Consider the following 23,256-nt stretch of genomic DNA (forward strand, 5'->3'; position numbering starts at 1 on the left):
CCATTTTTCACATGCTTTATTGGCTCTCTTGGCTTATCTACATTATTTTTAGAGTGTTCATAGATCTGATTCTGCTCCAGTGGTAGCTTTCCATTTGCATCATTTTAGAGTATCTAGGCTTATTGGAATTTACTGGGAAGGGACGCCATGAAATGCCTGATTCCAAGTCGACTGGAGGTTGATGAATGTGTTATTTGGTGATGGGGGTAGACTGTGAGCAGGAATACAGTCCAGAACGTAAATAAAGTCCAGTCTAGTACCTCACAACCAAACTTCTCATACTCTTGTGTCAGTGTACGGCCCGGAAGTCCAAATTTTTGACAAGACAAACTTTCATAGTTCCTTGTATTCAGGTTCTAGTTGTTGCTCAACAGTTGTGCAAGGACAGTCCTTCAAGCAGCTCTGTACAATTATGGTACTGCCACCATGCTACACATCAAATGCCAAAACTATCTCTCAGAATGTAAGAAATTTACACTGCTGAATTTGGAACACTTCATTCAGCCAATACCTTCTTGCAAGACCGTGTCCTGTAATGCCAGGCTCAGGAATGCAGAGGTAGCAGGAATGTCCTCTCAAGGAGGTGCCTGACAAGCGAATCAGATTTTAACACTTAGCAGAAGAGATTGTGGCTCAGGCAAAGCTATCTGGATAATGGGCTCAACAATTGCGCCTGAGAGACGACTTCATTTTACTTCTTCATAAGGAGATGTTAGCACAATTCCACTTGCTGATGATAAGCTCAAACACACTTTCAAGGAAGGGCAGGTGCAAGGAAAAACTACAACACAAACTGTCACAAGCAATTAACAACCAAGCGGACAAGCAAGTGGGAATCTCTTTATGCAGACAGCAGATGCTTAGGTCAAGGAGACCAGACACAAGACTTTACAGCTAAAGATGTGATTTCACTGTAAGACACCAGGACTCCTTAGTGGATGTGCATGTAAGATGTATTTGATCCCACGGTGGTGGGGGATGGATCTCTATGATTTCGCTTATTGATGTAAGACCAGACATAGATCTCCATCACTTTCCTTTAAATTACCAACTGCCAAAGTTTTCTCAAGGTTTTGGATCACACAGCTTGGAAATCCTCTGCTCTTCCTCAATTGCTTTCATCTCTGAAGGTCCTTCTCACAAGGTTTCTCCCAGGTTGCCAGGCCTGCTCCAGGAATTTTAGGTCAGAACATGATTTTAACAGCACTTTATTGGCCCAATTGAGCCTGGTACCAGCACCCATGCTCCGATTCCTCAGGAGCCTCCATGGAGCTGCGGTCCTTTGCTGTCAGTTCAGAACACCCATGTCACAGCCATACAACCATTCTGGACATCTGTTTTACTGTCTCAGGAGGTTTACACCCCTGGCATATTCTTTTTTGGAGCCTTATTTCCCATGTTAGAAGTACAATTTTTAAACTAAGTTATTCAGTTCGTTGATCAATGAAGGACTTTTATTTTGTACAGTAAAAGGCCTTTGATTTTTCTAAAAGTTTATTGGAGTGTTATTAATCCCCTTACCTTCTTTACTTACTTTACAAGGTTTGCTTCTCTCCTTACCAAGGTTGACAGTTCAAGGTTATTTCTGCTCTCTATGAAGGCTCCCTCTGCCTTTTTCTCAGCCTTTGTTTGATTATTTTCAAGAGAAGCTCTCATATATTGCCCCCACGGCAAAGGCTTGGGTTGGAAGTGGGATCCTCAATTTTGTGTTGGAGAAACTCCTCTCACAACCTTTTGAGCTGGGAGTATTCAGCTGTTGAAATATTTATCATGGAAGACTTCTTTTTGAAAACCGACCCCCTCTGCCACACACTTGTTGAAGGGCTTGATTGGCAGTTAATTTTCCTTTTCTTTCCATTCTTATCTTTCTTACCCTTAGGCAAACTACTCAAAGTATTTTTTTTAACCACTTTTTAGTTTGGCTTTGTTTTTATTTAAAAAACATTTATTCAATACATTTTTGCAAATAATGCAAATAAAAGGAAAAGGAAAAGGACATACATTTATACACAGACAGTTAAGTTGCATTTTGTTTCAGGCAGAAGGCAAGGAACCAGCCAGTTTGTGTTTCTTTCTTTTTTTTCTTTTCCAGGGGAAACCTGTGTTTTTGTTCAAAATAAACTATTTCTAATTAATTTTGTGTTTTTTATTATTTTTTTCATCATTTCCGCACATGGTGCTGGATTAGGCCTCATTCCCAGCCTCATTCCACCAGGGCTACAAACTTTTACTAAAGTTGGCTACTAAAGATATTTAAGCTTGTTCACTTGGAGTTTTCTGCAAGCATTACCACCTTCCATACCACTCCCACTTCTCTAAATCTAGGGCTGGAGCACTTTTTGCAATTGCACAGGGCATGGGCAACTCCTAATTAGCTTTTTTGCCATCCTCACTCCTCCTGCTTGCTTTTTCTACCATATGTTATGTAAGCACACACAATGAGATGAAGAACAACATACAGTTGTTTTTGCCACTAAAATAAGATGTAGATGCTGCAAGATCGTGCTTCCCTATTCTACCCTCCTCCTTCCCCTGGGTTTGTGTTGTGGTGTGGTGTGGTTTATGTTTGGTGGTATATTGAAAGTGGTTGGTGGTTGTTTTGTTTTGGTTTTTTTGCTTTTTTTTGGCTTGGCCTCTCTGTGGAGGGCTGGGACAAGAAATGAAGAAAGGAATGACGGCGATTTTGTCGCGGCCTTGCCCTTCCTAGTCCTTGTTATTATTCGCGCCTGCACGACGCCAACCATCTTTTTAATTATTCCGGCCGAAGACGAGGACAGCCCCATACCCTTATTTTACATGACAATGTGGATCTTCGAACATCTACATTTATGGTAGGTACAAAACTGTACTTTTTCTGGATAGAAGTGTTGTAAATAAAAGCTCGCCTATTATCTGATTGATTGAGGGTACTTTGAGGGGAGGATTGTAGTGCTGCACATGATAAATATGAGTTGGAAATAAGAAAACAGTTTTTGATTACATGAAAAATACTATTTTATTGTCACTTGTGCATTATTGTACTCTTGTTTGTTTTCTATATCAGGCCAATTTTTGATCCTGAACTAGACTGAAATTGGTCAGAATTATTCAATGCTCCAGCCCAGTAAACAAATTCAAATGAATAAATAAATGGCACTTTCATTTAAGGGTGCATTGATCAATTATTGATTCGGTATGCATAGGTTTTAAATTTAAGGCTTGTATTACATATTAGGTGTAATATGATGATTTAAGGATGTGCTGATTCTTGAATAAAGGTAAACATGTAGTTATCCAGCTTTTTGTTGTATGTGTATTTTTTTTGCGTAAAGTGAAACACATAGGCCAAGTTTTAATGTAGTATGTAAAAGGTAAAAGACAGGCCAAAACAATTTAAAGATTATTAAACAAATTCTTGGTCCTCTGGAAATAACATTACACCACTGTAATAAGAGGGAAACTATTAATAGAATTCAAATATATGTCTTTTTGAATATGACAACTAGATATTAGCGGATAAAGAAAATTGTTTAAATTTGAGTCTAGATTCTGTTCTTGATTTTGTTACTAGGAAAGCAATAAAACTGGTTGTTGTTAAAAAAATTGTGACAATAGTTGTGTAAGTATCACAGATGTATAAATTTGTTCTTTTCCCAATATTGCATTTACTGTTAATATTAACTATAACCCTTTTTCTGCATATAGGACCAGGTTCAAATGGCTCTACAGAAGTTAGAGCATGTTCAAGGAATGTTCCAAAGTCAGCAAGCCTGTCTCAAGAAAGTGGCAGATAAACAGATACGACCAGTGCAGTTGGTAGCACCTAGACCAGAGAATCCACCTCGAGCTAAATCCCCATTATTTTCTCCAAAGCATGGTAAAACTTGAGAACCAGTCACTGAACTAAATACTTAATGCATGTCTGAGTGCCATACACCAGATAAATCTTGCAGTGTTTTGTTTGAAATTAGTTTAATTATTATGCTAAGATAACTAGACTCATTTAAGAGCAATACACAAAAAATGCTTTCATGTGTTTTTCAAAGACTGGCTGATTCTGCAGTATTTAATTTCATTTTGGCATTTTAAGCTGTGTTTTCTTTTTTTTTCTTCAGACTCCTAAAATCTTTGCTAAATTTTCCAACTGCTTTGGTTAACACTTCTCTCTGCACTTATAACTATGTTAGTCATTTTATTTATTTTCTAAGTAACTTATTACTTGTAATTTGCTTAACCATACTGATGTCAAAATATCTCATACCTAAATCTTGAAAAACAGTCTTGAACCCAAAAGATGACAGTTTCCAGGTACCTTTCTGGGTCTCTTCCTAAAGTAGAACCACTTCCTGTTGACCAGCTTTATTAATAAAGTACTGCCACTTGTTTAGTTCAGCTATCAATTATTTTTCTTGTAGTTTTCACTTCAAAATGTACTCAAGATGTGACAAACTGATACTATAAAATGTTAATTGCTGACTGAGCTCTGCATAATGCGTTATGCCTTTTTTTGTCACATCAGATGTATGTCATAGTCTCCATTATAGGTGTCTTTTCTGTCTTTAAGCAGGTAAGTCTACTAGTCATAAGTAGATCTCTGTAGGAGGTGACCATGGTGCATTTTCTGGCTGAGTGACTTGCTTAAGTGACGGGAGAGAGAGAAAGAGAGTGTCAGATCCAAGGCTGACTACATGGGTTCAGAATAGAAGAACAGGCTAGATTTTGCCTTCACTAAAAAAAAAAATCAACATTATGGAAGTGAAATCAAATTGTCCCTTGCGCTAGGGAATGGGGGCACTAGGAATGTATCCCTTGAGAGTCACATCCAGTAATCATAAGGAATGCAAATACAAGAAGCACTGCTGTAGGACTCGGGGACTTCATGCTTCTGGTTCTTGTAAGATGATCACTTATGTTAAGGACTTAATCAGCATCTCTAATCTCTACCTTTTCAAGGAATTTGGTTAAGTTCTTTGGTGCTGCAGGTTTTTTTCCTGCAGGGGAGCAGTAGGGATTTCATCCTCCATGAATCAACAAAGGCAAGTATAGTGCCTTCAGTCTTTTCAACTGCAGTGTTTCTCAGGCCCTTTATTTGCCTCAGCATATCACATTGTTTGAGGTGCTGAAATTTAATCATTTGGAAATGACATCACATCCCAGACCTTTAGTCCCCCAACTCCGTGTGATGTTGGATGTTCCTTCCCAAGATTCATTTTATCTCTTCTGCCATAGGTCCTGTTGAGGTCTGGGAATTTTTTTCTATCATTTATCCACACATTTGCTCACTGCTTTGTGGTATGTATGATCCACTGTAAGTTCTTTCAACAAAAACAAAGATGATATAGACAATGCTAAAAGTAATACATGTATATAATAGGTTTCTCATAGCCATTCAACCATACCTCTCAACTAATCTTGATTTTCACAAAATGTCCAGATTTTTGCCTTATATTTTTAGTCTGCAACTTGTGGTTTTCTGGCAAATCACCAAGGACTGAATTCCCTAAATAAAAACAGATATTTTGAGTTTCAGACTTTATATCCTTCAGAAAATGCATTTCCCTGCAAAACCTTTTATTTGAGCAACTTTCTTAGTTTATAACAGCAATATTTAAGAATTGTCCATGTTTTTGGGCCTTTGCCCCCCCCCCCCTGTTATTTTTGGTTTTGTCTAGATTTCTTGTGATAACAGGCTGAGAGGTATGTATGCAGCTATCATGTTTTTGGCAGGTTGTAGGACAGAGAGCACCATGGAAGAACCCATGTGGACAAGGCAGGAACACTAAAATATGTAGTGAAAATAAATATCAATAAGTATTGAAGCCTGAGACATGGAGCTGTGGGACAAATCTGTTCAGTGAGTAACCTTACCACCGTGTAGACTGTTTAAGAAGTTGCTGGGAATAGTCTTTCATTTGCTGGCCAGTCCCACTTTGGTGGCCTCATTACTACTCATCTACCTCTACTAGTCGTGATCTCAGGTTTCCCATTTAGAGCACCAACCATTATAAATCAATAATCACGTAAACTCTATTGCCAGACCTTCAGAGATGAAACCATCTTAACAACAGGAAAGTACAAGGACCTCATTCCTTCTTATCTGAGCTGATCAATTCTTCATTCTGCTTTTAACCTGTAAATGGATGAGACAGAGTTTTATTTATTCCTTTGTATTTGTTAACTGGGTGGTACAGAACTGATTTACACGGACTATTTTTAGACTCATTCTGGAAGCATTTTCTGGTTAAGTTATTTGCTCAGAGTCACACAGTAAGCAAACAGAGGTTGAGGGAATCAAACTTTGTGCTTCAGGATGAAACTTTGTATTATAGGATGAAGCTCATTAACAGCTGATAGCCATAATCATGTGCAGTAATTGCAAGATGGCAGCTGTACCCTTTCCCCACATCCCCAGAAGGGGTCCATCATTTCATGGGTTGCTTGGTTTGTTAATATTTCAGTGTTACAATTTGCAGGAGATCAGCTGGTCTGCCCTCATAGTATTCTGTACTAATTAAGCCGGTCCAAAATAGTACCCATGCATTTTGACACTACTCAGACATTACTAGCCATTGTATGTACTGCCCAAAACAGGAACAACAGTTAAGTTTCCCATATGCATGTTAACTCATCAGTCTGGCCTTGGCACAGCAGAGTCCCAGAGACTCTTAATAGCTTGGATACTTGTGTCAAGCCATCTAGTAATTCTGGAAGCATGGTTTGCCATTTCTGCTTTTATTGTGTGCATGTGTGTTCTCCGGTTTGATTCTTGGCTGGGGTGCCTTCTGTGTGGAGTCTGCATGTCCTCCCTGTGTTCGTGTGTGTTTCCTCTGGGTGCTCCGGTTTCCTCCCACATTACAGAGACATGCATCTGGGATGTTTCTCTCTGGGACTCCACTGAAAATTGGCTTTGTTCCAAGTCAGACTTTCCCAGTTAACAAATGTTAAATAAATAAAAATGTCTTCAGATGTTATTGTCTCAAGGGGCAGCCAAGCTCCTGAGTCCAACACATCTGTAAAAACTAATCTGAGTTTGGCTTCATAAGAAATAATTGATTTGATGCACTGTGTCAGTGATGTAACTATTTTAGTATGCAGTGCAGACTTTGAAGAATGTCTGTATTTCCAACTATTCTTCCTAAAAACTTTTCATTTTACAGAAGGAGTTAAGGCAAATATATTGAATGTATCACTTAAGAATGGTATTTTTCACATCCAGGCCTTCTCCTGCGTGTCATAGTCTTCATACACTCATTTGATAAACAGCTTTTATCCTTTAATATTTAACCTATTTCTCAAGGACTAAAAATAAAAGCACAGTTTGGGGGAGGGGTTGGCATAATTAGAGGGAAGGGTTCGCCTAATGATTAAGGTCTTTACTTCACAGATAGAAAGTACTGTGTTTGATTCTGATCCCTGGATAAAGGCTAAGCTTGCAAAAGTCTGCGGACTGTTACCCTAGTATTTGCCTATGAATCTATAACTGCAAACTTATTGAAACCCTAATAGAAAATATAATCATTTTTCAAGCGCTGTAGACATCTTCAGACAAATGTTGACATCAGTGTTTTTAACTGTACTTATTAATTGAACAGTGCTAAGCTCAAGTTGCATTCCATAAGTTTTAGTAAATGTAACTTCCTAACTGAAAGTTCAAAAGTGTGATGTACAAGTCAGTCAGGTTGTGAGGGAGAGGTGTTAGGGTCATTCTGAGGTATGATGTGAGTTTGTTTAACAAGCAAGGAAAGGTGAAGATCATGGGAACTGATTCTGGCATCTGAAACTAGAAAGGGACAAAAAAATATTAAATGTGGATTGGTCAGGCTGGAGAGGCTCTGCACTTCTAACTTGGTGCTGGGCTTCATCAGATCAAATAGCCAAGAGAGTGACCCTTATGGGGGTTACAGCAATGTGGAGGTCAAAATCCTGCTTATAGTAACATTAATATAGTGATAGGAAGGAACCATAGTAACCAGCAGCATCTTAATAGTAACAATAGTATAGTGATAGGAAGGAACCATAGTGACCAGCATCCTATTTCTAGTAACAATAATACAGTGATAGGAAGAACCCATAGTGGCCTACATCCTGTTTATAGTAACAGTAATATAGTGATAGGAAGGAACCATAGTGACCAACATCCTGCTTCTAGTAACAGTAATCCAGTGATAGGAAGGAACCATCATGACCAATATCCTGTTTCTAGTAACAATAATGCAGTGATAGGAAGGAACCATAGTGGCCAACATCCTGTTCCTAGTAACAATAATACAGTGATAGGAAGGACCCATAGTGGCCAACATCCTGTTTATAGCAACAATAATATAGTGATAGGAAGGAACATTAGTGGCCAACATCCTGCTTCTAGTAACAGTAATACAGTGATAGGAAGGAACTATCATGACCAATATCCTTTTTCTAGTAACAATAATACAGTGATAGGAAGGCTCCATTGTGACCCCCATCCTGTTTCTAGTATCAATAATATAGTGATAGGAAGGCACCATTGTGACCCACCTCCTGTTTCTAGTAACAATAATACAGCGATAGGAAGGAACCATAGTGGCCAACATCCTGCTTCTAGTAACAGTAATACAGTGATAGGAAGGAACCATCATGACCAATATCCTGTTTCTATTAACAATAATACAGTGATAGGAAGACCCACCTCCTGTTTCTAGTAACAATAATATAGTGATAGGAAGGAACCATAGTGGCCAGCATCCTGTTTCTAGTAACAATAATATAGTGATAGGAAGGAACCATAGTGGCCAGCATCCTGTTTCTAGTAACAATAATATAGTGATAGGAAGGAACCATAGCAACCAGAATCCTATTTATAGTAACAGTAATATAGTGATAGGAAGGACCCATAGTGACCAGCATCCCGTTTCTAGTAACAATAATATAGTGATAGGAAGGAACCATAGTGGCCAACATCCTGTTTATAGCAATAATAATACTATAGTGATAGGAAGGAACCATAGCAACCAGAATCCTATTTATAGTAACAGTAATATAGTGATAGGAAGGACCCATAGTGACCAGCATCCCGTTTCTAGTAACAATAATATAGTGATAGGAAGGAACCATACTGACCAGCATCCTGTTTATAGTAACACTAAAATCCTGTTTATAATAACAAACTCAAAACAGCTACTAGGATGTGGGAGTATGAAGTCTGTGTTAAACTGAAGTAATGCCACATGTAGTTCCAATTATTTAAGTTAACTAAGTGAAAAGAGGATAATAATAACAATCCTGCAAACCATTCTAAAATGTGCAAGCCATGGCCATATATAATCCAATAAGACTGAAAGTCAGTATGGAAACAAAGTAAAACGGTGGGGAGCAGCATGGGATAATAGTAGGTGCAGTATGGGATAATAGGTGCAGCATGGGATAATAGTAGGTGCAGTATGGGATAATAGTAGGTGCAGTGTGGGATAATAGGAACAGTATGGGATAATAATAGGTGCAGTGTGGGATAATAGGAGCAGCATGGGATAATAGTAGGTGCAGTATGGGATAATAGTAGGTGCAGCATGGGATAATAGTAGGTGCAGTATGGGATAATAGGTGCAGTATGGGATAATAGTAGGTGCATTGTGGGATAATAGCAGATGCAGTGTGGGATAATAGGTGCATTGTGGGATAACGGTAAGTGCAGTGTGGGATAGTAGGTGCTGTGTGGGATAACAGGAGCAGCATGAGATAATAGGTGCAGTGTGGGATAATAGTAGGTGCAGTGTGGGATAGTAGGTGCAGTGTGGGATAATAATAGCAGCATGGGGTAATAGTAGGTGCAGTGTGGGATAATAGCAGATGCAGTGTGGGATAATAGGTGCAGTGTGAGATAATAGTAGGTGGAGCATGGGATAATAGGTGCAGTGTGGGATAACAGTAAGTGCAGTGTGGGATAGTAGGTGCTGTGTGGGATAATAGGAGCAGCATGAGATAATAGGTGCAGTGTGGGATAATAGTAGGTGCAGTGTGGGATAGGTGCAGTGTGGGATAATGATGGCAGCATGGGATAATAGTAGGTGCAGTGTGGGATAATAGCAGATGCAGTGTGGGATAATAGGAGCAGCATGGGATAATAGTAGGTGCAGTATTGAATAATAATATGTGCAGTATGGGATAATAGTAGGTGCAGCATGGGATAATAATAGATGCAGCATGGGATAATAGTAGGTGCAGTGTGGGATAGCAGGTGCAGTGTGGGATACTAATAGCAGCATGGGATAATAGTAGGTGCAGTGTGGGATAATAGCAGATGCAGTGTGGGATAATAGGAGCAGCATGGGATAATAGTAGGTGTAGTATTGGATAATAATAGGTGCAGTATGGGATAATAGTAGGTGCAACATGGGATAATAATAGATGCAGTATGGGATAATAGTAGGTGCAGTGTGGGATAATAGCAGATGCAGTGTGGGATAATAGGAGCAGCATGGGATAATAGTAGGTGTAGTATTGGATAATAATAGGTGCAGTATGGGATAATAGTTGGTGCAGCATGGGATAATAATAGATGCAGTATGGGATAATAGTAGGTGCAGTGTGGGATAGTAGGTGCAGTGTTGGATAATAATAGCAGCATGGGATAATAGGTGCAGTGTGGGATAATAGCAGATGCAGTGTGGGATAATAGGAACAACATGGGATAATAGTAGGTGCAGTATGGGATAATAGTAGGTGCAGCATGGGATAATAATAAATGCAGTATGGGATAATAGTAGGTGCAGTGTGGGATAGTAGGTGCAGTGTGGGATAATAGTAGGTGCAGTGTGGGATAATAGTAGTTGCAGTGTGGGATAATAGTAGTTGCAGTGTGGGATAATAGGAGCAGCGTGGGATAATGGTAGATGCAGTATGGGATAACAGTAGGTGCAGGGTGGGATAACAGTAGGTGCAGTGTGGAATAACAGTAGGTACAGTCTGGGATAGTAGGTATAGTGTGGGATAATAGTAGGAGCATTATGGGATAATAGGTGCAATATGGGATAATATTAGGTGCAGCAGGGCATAATATTAGGTGCAGCATGGGGTAATAGTAGGTGCAGTATGGGATAAATGTAAGTGCAGCATGGGATAATATTAGGTGCAATATGAGATAATATTAGGTGCAGCATAGGATAATAGGTGCAGCATGGGGTAATAGTAGGTGCAGCATGGGATAATAGTAGGTGCAGCATGGGGTAATAGTAGGTGCAGCGTGGCATAATAGTAGATGTTTAGTGAGGAAGGGTAAACGAACAAACCTTCTTCATAGACTGCAGGGCGGAAGGCTGATAAAGAGTGAACATGAGATGACTTCATCTCAGAAGTTCAAGGTGGCATAGATAGGAAGAGGAATACGGGGGAAACTCAATTCAATACTGGAGGTAGGGACATTGGGTGATAGAAACAAAGGTACCACAAAATGCTACCTTAGCTAGGTAACAGAACAACTTAACTGTGGCCTTGGTTATCCTATTCTGAGAGTAATTTCCATCTTTTGTAATGGCTGCCATGTGAGATCGCATACTTTTTTCTGGTGCTTGAAATTATGGGATGATTGTACAAGAAAGATGACAACATCTTGTAAGAGCTATCATTTGAGTTCTGTTCACTTTAATATCTAATTCCATCTTTATAACCAATACGTGTTTGCCAGCATGCTGAATGTGTCAGCAGGTGTTTTAGCATTTGAACCAGCAATGTAGATATGTTTGAGTTCTTCAGCTAGTGACTAGCCTCAGCTGTGTGCCCTGATGAATTTATTTTGCCTTTCTGCTTAGTTAACCTACCTGACAACAAATTATGCCCTTTATAACTACTTAATGACATTTTATGTGGATTAACATCATCTGTTTTATGAAAACAGTGCTTCATATGGTTTCTCAGTATTGGTACGACTCTTTCTCAGTATTGCACCTCAGTGCTGAAAAAGGTTGTTCAATTACTTAAACATTTAATGGAAATCTGTTGGTTATCTGTTGCTTACCATGTATACTGTTCGATAGAAGTGACTGCTGTTCTTTGGCAGCCACTCTCATGTCTGTAATACTGAAAAAAAAAGATTTTTGCTAAAAGTGATATTTGCTGTAGTTGATGTTTTTTTTACTTTTAGTTGTATCTTGCTTTCTGAATATTAATAATTTGTCCTTATTCAGAAAGCATTGTCTTCTATAATTTGGAAAAAAAATAATTTCTGAGGTAACTTGTCTGCTTAGAATCAATGAAGCACTTCATATATTGGAGTATCTAGGGATGGAAAAGGGATTATGAGTTTCTATCAGGCCCAGAGGATAGCGTTCACATGACTTCAGCCTCAAGGCCTTGAATGTGAACTGACCTCTTGGGCATTTAAGGGATGTTTCAGGTTTCATGACAATGATATTGCAAGAAAAAAATGGTCACTATAAAAGATCCGATTTAAAGTCTTACTAATTGGGCAAAATGGCAGCTACAAATGTGGAATTTCCAGTTGACTATTGAAATGCCAGCACTGAAAATGCCGAATACACAGGAGAAGAGCAAATTCAAAAAATTGCTCTTCTCCTTTAAACTTCATTTTGCAGGGGGAGGGGGCCTGCAACCAACCCAATTTTTTATATGCCAACTCTGAGAATGTCATATCTTGGAGAAAAGGGAATATTCTGAGAAATAGCATCTTGGACTTTTCCGTTCTTTCAGCCATTCAGTCGGTATATTTTAGGACTCGCTCTAGCAGGTCCCAACATTTCAAATGGTTACTTGAGTTTCCACAGGATCACTATGCAAACAAAACAAGTTCACATTATTTCCAAAACTGTATAAGAAACAAATTAAAATCATGGACAGTTAAAATGAGAAAGCATGCACATACAGGTGTTTTTAGTTCGGAATAATGAGTTTCCTACTTTTCAGTAGCAATACAAACATTTGTTGTTCACTTTAAAGAAATATATGTGTGGCATTTCCATGCATAGGAGATGTGTATCTATGTACTGACATATACACATTAACATATACAAACATGCACACCTGCATAAACATATGAACTTAATTTTTCTAAAATATATTTAGGCATATTACACAGATACAGTATTTTAAAATATGGACCATATATTCGTCATTAACATACATACAGCTGAATAATGACCCTCTCAAAACCAGCAAGATTTCTGATGACTGATTGATAAATACTCCTGAATTTAGCAGAATTTGGGCCTTGGGCCAGTTTGTATTCCAGAATATTCCAACTTGCATGTGCATGCTGACAGTTTTGTATTTCTGCTTTAGTGCCTTAAATGTAGTAATTTCATTCTAACCCCAGTCTGAAGCTTTCTTTTGATATATCCTTACCAGGTAAGAAACCTTCAAGGAAGAACCAGAGCTCTCCAAAGGTAAAACTTTTTGCTTTATTTTTGTCTCTTAAAAACATACTGTTTCATATTTTGTCTTTAAATGAGTTTTAATGTTCAGTGTAAGGGTCACTTGTAGACGTCCTTCCATATCACTGTTGCAGTATTCCTTACAGTAGGGATCCCCTCCCAAGGGTAGCCCGACATCCAGTCAGCATACCAAGGGCTTAGGTTGTAATAAGGATGTTGTATGTCACACTTGAATGTCACACTTATGCTCCCCATGCACAGTGTAGGGCATAAAGGTGACGTACATACATACCATCCCCAGAACTTCTTTGATGCCAGTCAAAACATCATATTGATCATCGGTCTGAAAGCTTGTTCATCTGCTGGTTGCCAGCCCGTTTTTCAGATAAGTGCCTCATTGGAGTTTTTCTTCTTATCTTCTTTTACTGGTGATTGTTGATTTAATGTCATCCAAAAATAGGAAATTCCATTGTGGGAGACAGATTTCCCATAAGGACCATCACAACAGTGTTTGTTTTGCTTAGGTGCTTCTCACAACCATAAGTCTTGTCCTATTTGTTAGGCTTTTGTTCTAAAGACTTTGAATAGTCATCTCTCCTCTTTAGCTATTTATCTTGAGAACCAACATCTTAAATTATTGGCACAGGGTACTATAGCAGAATTATCCTGGCCCAAAGGCCAGCCATCTTTGAAGAAGAAGACCAAGAAGAATTGGTCAGATTCTTTGGTTGCACCGCCTCCACTGGACATCTTTCTCAAGCCTGGTGAAAGCCCGAAGGATCGCCCAGTTTTTTCAGTTGGATTCTCTGCAGTGACTATTTTGGAAGACAGCATGGATCTGGTTTCTCGCATGTGTACAGAAGCCTTGCAGACGTCTGTTTAAGATGTTCAGAGGGAAGCGCGACTGATTATAACCGAAGAGCCTAGGGATGTTCCACAAATCCTTGTTAGGGAGAATATTCCTACTATGTTTATTGAATATAGACAGGGGTCCAAGCCTCCTACGATCTTTAGTGCTGACATTCTCTTAAAAAGGAAGGAAAAGACTAAGCATATATATTTCCCCTGCGCTTAAGGATCCTCAGTGTGAATCACAGGATTTCACACAGGGTTTGTTTAACGCTCTTATGGCTTTGAAGTCCCTCAAAGGGTCTCTGTTCCTGCTCCCACTTGGTCTTCTACTCCTCTTAGGGTGCAGGTTTCATTTGATGAGGATGCTGATTCTGATGAAGAATCCTTGGTTTATTCTTCTCACATTCCCTCTTCTTTAGACTATGTTTCTGAGGAAGAGGACTCTATTAGTCCTGATTCTCCCTTTGAGGAGATTTCTTTTGGAGATACAGTTTCTCATATACTGGAGTTTTTTAAGTGGGATTGTACTGTGTACTGTCAAAATTAGGAAACACGGTTCTGTGAGTAATTACTCGAAAACAAAAAGTAAAAAATAAAAACGTTATTTAATCACAATGAGTAATGTCAATAATTCTCACCTTGATATTATCAATATTAATAAACTTAAAAAGAAAAACACAGACTTTTTAAAATAGCAAAAACAACAAGGCTACACGAACACTTACATAACCCAAATTATTTATTACAATAAGTGCTTTCGTTCAAACAATATTACATTTCATCAGACAAAAGTACCACTTGAGAAAACCCTTTAAATAAGTTTAAATAACCCACCTAGAACTAACAACCAGGAAATTATATAATCAATAAGCCCAAACCTAAAAGGGCTATGATTATAAAAGTACCTGCAGCTTACATAGCAAGATTTTTTTACAATATATACATACAAAACTATTATATACTCATAATGATATATAAACTCAATCATATTAAAACATCAGCATGAAAACTTATGATTCCCCTAGAAATTCACATTTACATAAAAATACATTACCCAGGTTACCGTCATTGCCAGTGATTTTCTACTAACTATTTGCAGGGGGCAGATACCCCCCTGCATATTAGATATAAGAACTCTGAAATCACGCTGCAGTGAGGAAAAGGGCAAATTTTCCAATCCCCACTGTAGTGCGATCTCCAATCAAAACGTCACCCTCATATGAGCAAATGTACACTAGCATTCGCTAAGGTGATTTTGAACATTTACAGGTCGGCGTTACAGAAACTTGAAACCATACTTCCAAACATCTAAGTTTCGCATAACTGCTGTTCCTGATTTTGATAGTAAACTGGATTGTACTCAGGTCTCAGATGTTCAGCAGAGGTATTATGAACTCCATCAAATGGAGTCTCTCAAGACTTCATCTGTCCCTGCTGTTCTTGCTGCATTGTTGGACACTTTTTCTTCAGCTTCTCAGGCCCCAGACTCTCAGCCCCCTGCTTTTAAAAAAAATATTAAGTTTTATAAGGTGCCTGATGATTGCAAATTCCTTTACAAGTGTCCCTCTGCTGACTCTTATGTTATTTCTGTCTCTTTTACCTTTTACAAAGCTGCTCCCTTCTGACAAGGGCAACAGAACCATGGGGAGGTTGAGTAAGAAAGTATATACAGCTGCTATTCTGGCCTTTAGGGCTGTGAACTATCAGACTCACAGAATCAGGTATGTTTTGTCTCTTCTGTCTCATGCTTTTCAGGTTATTTCAGACCTGCCTGACCTTGAGGAGAAGAATTCAGCTTTTTCTTTATTAGGGTGCTCTTCTCAGTGCAGCTGATGCCTCTTCTAGGGCTGCACTATTTGGTTCTTTGTTGAGAAGGTATTCTTGGATTCGTCTTCAATATTTACCTGATGATATTAAGGCCAAGCTAATGGATGCTCCTCTAGATAATAACAATCTCTTTGGTTCTGTAGCTGCTGAGATTTTTAAGACTCTTCAGGAAAAGGTAAGGCTATGCAAGAATTGAAACATATTTTTGTTTCCTCTGTTTCTAAATTTCAAAGGAACTATCCTAATAAAACTGCCTTTGTCCTTAAGGGTAAAAGAGTGGAAGAAGGGCTCCTCCTGCTATGTCTACTAAAACTCCTGCAGCTCAGAAGCCTCCTTTTATAGACAAGCCAGGTTCTGTCTGACTGCCTTTTATCCCCACTCGTCAGTTTCATTCCTCTTTCTCTTCATCTTTCCTTGTCCCTTCCAAATTGGTTAAGGATCACTCAAGATGTCCTTCCATTCATATGCTGCTGTATCCATAACACAAGGGAGTTTGCCTCTGGTGAACTCTTGTACATCCAGCCATTATACAAAAGTTAGATGCTACCGCTATTGTGCACGTGATGTCCCACTGCTCTTCCTATGAGTGTCGGTTGTAAACGGATGTCAGGTATAAAGCAGATGTCAGCACGCACCCTCCTCAGAACATTTCAGCCGCCTGTGTGACTGCCATCTCCAGTCATTGCTCCTTTGGAAAAATGATTTCATAACATCTTCAGGTAATTACCCCATAGGAGGGTTTTATTATCTGCTTGCTACTGCTTCACATTCATATCAGGTAGAAAGGGCAAGTGTAGGTATGGAAGGCAAATTCCACATAAGGATTTGCATGAGCTCTGCCTGTTTTGCTTAGGCCAAGAACATGACTACACCACCTGTAGTATTTCTCAGGCCTTCATCCCCAAAACCCTTAGAAGCTACTTAGCAGCATTAAAACTCTACTTAGAGAATCAGAGACTTAAATGATTAGCTTCTGGTATGGATCCAACGTCCGGTTCCTCAGATGAGCCACCAGTCAAAAAGATGAAAATGTCTAGGCCTGAACCGACTGTTGTGTCCTCCACCCCAGACATACCTCTCGAGGCCAGTGAAGGCCCGGAGTCCGAGCTGGAGTCCTTGGATCTTCCTTTGGAGGATAGCCCAGAGGAAGCTGTTAATGTAGCCGAGGTTATATCCCGGAGGGAATTGTAGGTATCTGATTCAGTCGCTGAGGGGGAACCTAAGCTCATAATTTTCAAGGGTCTGCGTGGGGACTCTCAGACTGTAGTGCGAGAAGATATAGCCTATGAATATTAAAGCAAAGCAGACAAAACAATTAAGTAGAACAAATGACAACACGAAGCAGGAACCACTCAAAGTTTAAATTTATTTAGCACTTTCATCTCAACAGTACAAGAGGCTTCTTCAGAATAAACTGAATTTCAAAACTACCATCTTATATACACTTAAAAACTCCTCTAATTAAAACACCTGTTAGCAAAGATTTACACATTTAAAGAGACAGTGAATACACTTAAAAGTTTCAAGTAAAAAATATGCCCAAATGCATTATAAAACATGTTAAAACACATACATGTCCAAATTTCACATGAATATTATCATTCTGAAGTAGCTTTTAATTTTAAAATGCTATGAATAGAGCATTGATCATTCAGGGCGGGGTTACAGCATTCAATATCAGCTGCCACTGTAATTCTTTGCATTCTAAAAATTTGTTATATGAACCACCCCTCTGTCCTAAGTCAGCATGGTCTATAACCACAAATTTAAAAAAATGTTGGTTATGTGTTGACAAATGTCTAACCAAAGCATTATTCCTATCCTGCTTTTGTATACTGTACATATGCTGGTATATTCTGGTACGAACTTGTCTGATGGTTTTCTCTATATAAAATGCCGGGCATAGTTGGCATAGAGCTATATAGACCACCCCTTTAGAATTACAACTATAACTCTTTTTCAGAAGGATGGATCCATAGTTATGTACATTGACCGAGTCAGTTTCTAAAATGTGCTGGCATTGGGTACATGCCCCAGAATTAAACATCCTACCTACAAATTCTCTAACCACTTCTCTTTCCAAAATATTTTTGATACAGATATCCTTCTGATAACTTTTATGTCTTTCCCCCACAATTTTAATATAATGGGAGTCTATCGTAAATATGCATCAGTATTTCTCAATGTTTGTTTGTCTTTCGGCTTTTCCCAGTTAGGGGTCGCCACAGCGGAACTCCGGTCCACTAATGATTTGCAGTTGGTTTTTATGGTGTCGAGTTGCCAGCCCAACACCCAACCTTCAACGAAGGCACTCCCATTCAACACATGTCTTTCGAACGCCCACTCGACCGCGGGGAGGACATGCAGACTCCACACAGAAGGCACTCCCAACCCAAGCCGAGAATCGAATGGGAGAACCTCTTGCTGTGAGGCAACAACGCTACCACTGCACCACCGTGGAAGTCATGCATCAGTATTTCTCAATAATACGTTTAATGTCATAAAAGTCCCTGTTAAAAGTCAAAACTAATGCCCTATTAAAATTATCAACCTTCATGTTTTGTTTTGATGAGGGGGTGTTGAGACCCACACCCATAAGGGGGGTAAAATGACCCGTTTCCCTCTTGTGGATTACCTCCTGAAACATATCATTAAGGAAAACCTCTGGGTAGCCCCTCATTAAAAACATGTTTTTTAATATATTGCATTGCTTCAAGAATTCATCTACATCTGAGACCATCCTGGCCAAATGGACATATTGCCCTTTTACTAAGAATTTTTTTCTGGTGGTGTGGGTGAAAACTGGAATAATGTAGTAGGGTGTTGAGTAAGTGGATTTTTATATATATGTATATATATATGTATATATATATATATATATATATATATATATATATATATATATATATATATATATATATATATATATATATATATATATATATATATATATATATATATTAGAAATAAATTCACCCCTTACTCTATTTTAATGTCAAAATAATTGCTAGCTTCTTTGGACACATTCATGGTAAACTCCAAGAGTGTGGTGGTGGAATGTAGGTACCTAAAAAATTCCTCAAACCTGTCTCTCTGGTGTCTTTCCAAAAAATAACTATGTCATCCAAAAAATGTGCATAGTATATCCAAGCCTTAGCAAAATCACTGTTCAAAACATAGTTGAGCTCCCAATAGGTCAACACTATGTTGGCAAATGAGGGGGCACATACTGCCCGCATAGCTACACCTGTTTTTTGTTTGAACAGTTGTCTTTCAAATGCCGCAAAATTATTTTCTAAAACAATTTCCATTAGGGTGGCATGGGTAGAAATTTTACTGTGAGTGTAATCAGTATATCTACTCAAATATTCAAAAAAACATTCTATACGCATAGAATGAGGGATGACAGAAAAAAGGTCAACCACATCAACTGGCTCTTCATGAAGGAGACTCTGGCGAATCTTACCAAAAAGTCCTAAGAGTCCTTAAGGTTGGATGGATGTCCAGTAAGCAAGTTCTTGTTATGCGTATCTATATACTGTGCTATGTAAAATGTTTTTGAAGCCCTTACATCCATTACAGGCCAGTATGGTGGGTCAACTAAATCTTTATGTAATTTTGGAATTCCAAAAATAGTAGGTGTTTAAGGATTTGTTACCTTCATAAATTCCAGGTTTGTTGTGGAGATATGGTCATTCAATAACAGATCTTCCAGTAATAAGTCTACGTTATGAAATGCTATGTTTGTCTGATTGACACTAGACTCTTCATAGGTGTCCAAAAACAGAACAGAAAACATTTTATTGACATAGTCTTTTTTGTTCGTAACAACAATGCCCCCACCCTTATCCGGTTTCATAATTCGGGTATCACTATTCTTAGAACTCAACATCATGGATGTCAACTTCACATAATTTTTCAAAAAAAGATGCCACTGGAAGTGGGGGAGGGATAAAAGTACTAAGTTTCTTACAACCCATTTGTGGATGAGTATACAAGTTACCATCATCAAAATAAAAAGCCAAGTTTAATTTCCTCAAGAACAATTTTAAATAATCATAACCTCATCAATTTTTGCCTTCCTGAGAGGCACAAAAGTAAAACCTTTTTCAAAGAGGTTAGTGCACATTTCAGTAATATTTTCATCACTGTAATTATAGATTTTAAAATCACCTCTATTGTTAGTAACAATTTTCAAGACACTGTCAACCATATTCACACCATCAGACATATCAAAATCCAAGACAGGAGTTAATAATACATTGGTTGTCTCCCCCTCCCCCTCTGGTTTCCAGTCTGTCCCCTCTGAAAAAGACCCTGGTCTATAGTTGCCCTGAAAACCCACCCGCTGGTTCCTCAGTTTCTCGGACCTCCTCAGAGGAGGGTGTAATAAAGGGTCAGCCATGTCAGAGTAAGAGGGCCCTTGACTTATAAATTTGTGCTCATGTTCCACAACCACATTAGGAATATCAGGAAAACTGTTATTAGAATTAGTATTGAGGGGTGGAAGTGGGGGGTAAGCTGTAGCATTCACATAATCCTTCTTGTCCCTCAACACCTTTTTTAAAATTCTTGTTCTTTAAATCTGCTATAGCACAATCTGTTTTAACAAACACATTAAAATATGCATCCTTTTTAGATTCAAACAAAAGGTCCATATGCAGTGACCTATCAGTACTATTAATAGTCTCATTCAATTTATGCACCCTTTTATCATTGTCTTTAATCAGAACCATTAACAGCTCACATCCATGCCTATTAAATAAGGCAAGCAGTTCCCTGTGCAAGTCAGAGTCCTTTTCTAAGCCAGGCGGATATTTCGGCATCCTCAAGCCTTTTGGTATACGCTCGACAGTTATACATTCAAGAAAATATGCATTCTCTAGTTGGAAACTTTCTGTATTTCAAAATGGCATCTTCAAATAGCTTTAGTTGTTTATCCACCATTACACAGCCCTCGGGTGAGGAAACAAGTTCAAAATGCTGACTTTCACTGCTCTCTAATAATTCCTGCAGAGAGGAAATGCCATTGTATAAATCCGCGTCGGCTATTGGGCCATTTTGCCTGCCATATTTATGCATATTGGCGCATATTTACTATAGACCCCTATTATATTAAAATTGTGGGGGGGAAAGACCTAAAATAGAAGGATATCTGTATCAAAAATATGGTGGAAAGAGACGTGGTTAGGGAATTTTTAGGTAAGATGTTTAAGTGTGGGGCATGGATCCAATGCCAGCACGTTTTAGAAACTGACTCAGTCAATGTACATAACTATGGATTCATCCTTTTGAAAAAGAGGTATAGCTGTAATTCTAAAGGGGTGGTTTATATAGCGTCTGTATCCAAGACTTTGCAAGCTTCTGAGCCACCCAAGCCTTTCTGTGTTAGAGGGAAACCTTCTAGCTTATCAGTGGGAGTGGTAAGCACTAGGTAGCCTATTTACCACAAGAGGGGTGGTTTCTAGCCCAGAAATTGTGGTTTATTGGTCGTTTAGGTAATTTTTTCTATCTCTTTCAACTTTCTGGTTTAAAAGCCCACATTTGCACTTGTTTACCCGCTTTCCTGTAACTAGGCTAGTCCAGATATAGATTTGTTGTATCCAGGACTGTTTGTAAGCTTCTGAGCCCCCCCAAGCCTTTCTGTGTTGGAGGGTAGCCTTCTAGCTTATCAGTGGAAGTGGTAAGCACTAGGTAGCCTATCTACCACAGGAGGAGTGATTTCTGGCCCAGAAATTGGGTCTATATGACTAGACTGAAAGATCACAACAGCGAATGTATGTACATCGACACATTTATGTCAATGTACATACTGAGTGAAACACCTAAACGCCGAAAACCGGAACGCCAAACGTGTTTCATAGCCAGCAGCACGATGGTGGGGATAAGGAAATATATCCTTTTCCCCACTGTAGTGCAGTCTCGGAGTTGGTATATTTAAATAGAGGGGTGTGGGGGGCATGCCCCCCTGCAAAAGCTAATTAATTTAATAATATAGTTTAGAATTTACCTACCTGTGTGGTGCATTATGATGATGAAACACGTTCGGCGTTCCGGTTTTTGCCGTTTAGGTGTTTCGCTCAGTATGTACATCAACGTAAATGTGTCGATGTACATACATTTGCTGTTGTGATCTTTCGGTCTAGTTATATAGACCCCAGAAATTGTAGTTTATTGGCTGTTTTGCACAGTTTTTTCATCTCTCTTAACTTTCTGGTTTAAAAGCCCGCATTTGCGCTTGTTTCCCACCTTTCCAGTAACTAGTCTAGTCCAGATACAGACTTGCTGTATCCAGGACTGTTTGTAAGCTCCTGAGTGGTGCCAAAGTCTGCTCTTCAATTTTTCCCTTAGATCTACTAGTTTTCTCCTCTCCTGCACTTATACTAGCTTAATAGTCTAGCACTTTACCAGACTTCTTGCAGCAATTATTGCAGCACACAAAAGTGCTACTAGCACTAAACATTCTACAAGCAAACAGATCCAGTACTTATTATCAATGCCCACTCCTCCAGGCATGTCTAAAGGTCAGTTACCTGTGCTTTCTCCTATTAACCTGGTGAACCTGGGCATCCTGAGGCAATGTAGAAACTGCCTCATGTACACTGACAACCCTCTCCTCTTACCTCCCAACACGCAGACTTGTGAGAGATGCACTTATATGTCCAAATTGGAAACCACACACACTCCAGCCAAGACCAGAATAGCTGGTCAAGAGGAGGTCAACACTTGCACCACACCACATGGAACACATAGCCATCCAGAACATATACCAGCACTGCCTTCACATAAAAACAAAACCACACACCAACTTTCGTGGAGGCTCTCAATAAAAATCTAACCAAGCAGCAGAGACCTCCAAGGCAGAAACACATTCGACCATCACAACACAACACTAATTTTGAGACACACAACTCTCCTAAACAGTGTGCCACTTAACCAAAGCCCCTAAGGCAAAACAGAATGCCCAACACACTAGTCATAGGTGACTCAATAGTGAGGCACACTGATGCCCCACTCGCTTGGTTGAATAAGGAGAAAGTAACAGTCAGCTGTCTGTCAGGTGCCAAGATCCATCACTTAATGCACGCACTCAGGTCCCTCAACAACAGGTACACATATAACTCTGTCATTGTACATGTGGATATAAATGATCTGAGACGTACCTCCCTGGACTACATGAAAAGAGACATGGAGGAGCTCTTGGATTATGTAGCCTGGGTGGGTATGACCCTAGCCCTGA

At 39.0% G+C, this 23,256-nt stretch overlaps 1 protein-coding gene across 1 annotated transcript in view; it reads left to right on the forward strand.

The window, feature by feature from the left end:
- Positions 1 to 23,256, forward strand: part of MCF2 (MCF.2 cell line derived transforming sequence) — a 1,891,050-nt gene that overhangs the window by 1,227,165 nt on the left and 640,629 nt on the right. The window contains exons 13-14 of the mRNA XM_044057533.1: positions 3,685 to 3,856; positions 13,312 to 13,349. Of these exons, the coding sequence (XP_043913468.1) occupies positions 3,685 to 3,856; positions 13,312 to 13,349 (210 nt within the window). The remainder of the gene's footprint in view (positions 1 to 3,684; positions 3,857 to 13,311; positions 13,350 to 23,256) is intronic.

The sequence above is a fragment of the Protopterus annectens genome, chromosome 15.part0, assembly GCF_019279795.1.
Source record: "Protopterus annectens isolate FY-2018-M chromosome 15.part0, PAN1.0, whole genome shotgun sequence".
NCBI classification, from domain to species: Eukaryota; Metazoa; Chordata; order Ceratodontiformes; family Protopteridae; genus Protopterus; species Protopterus annectens.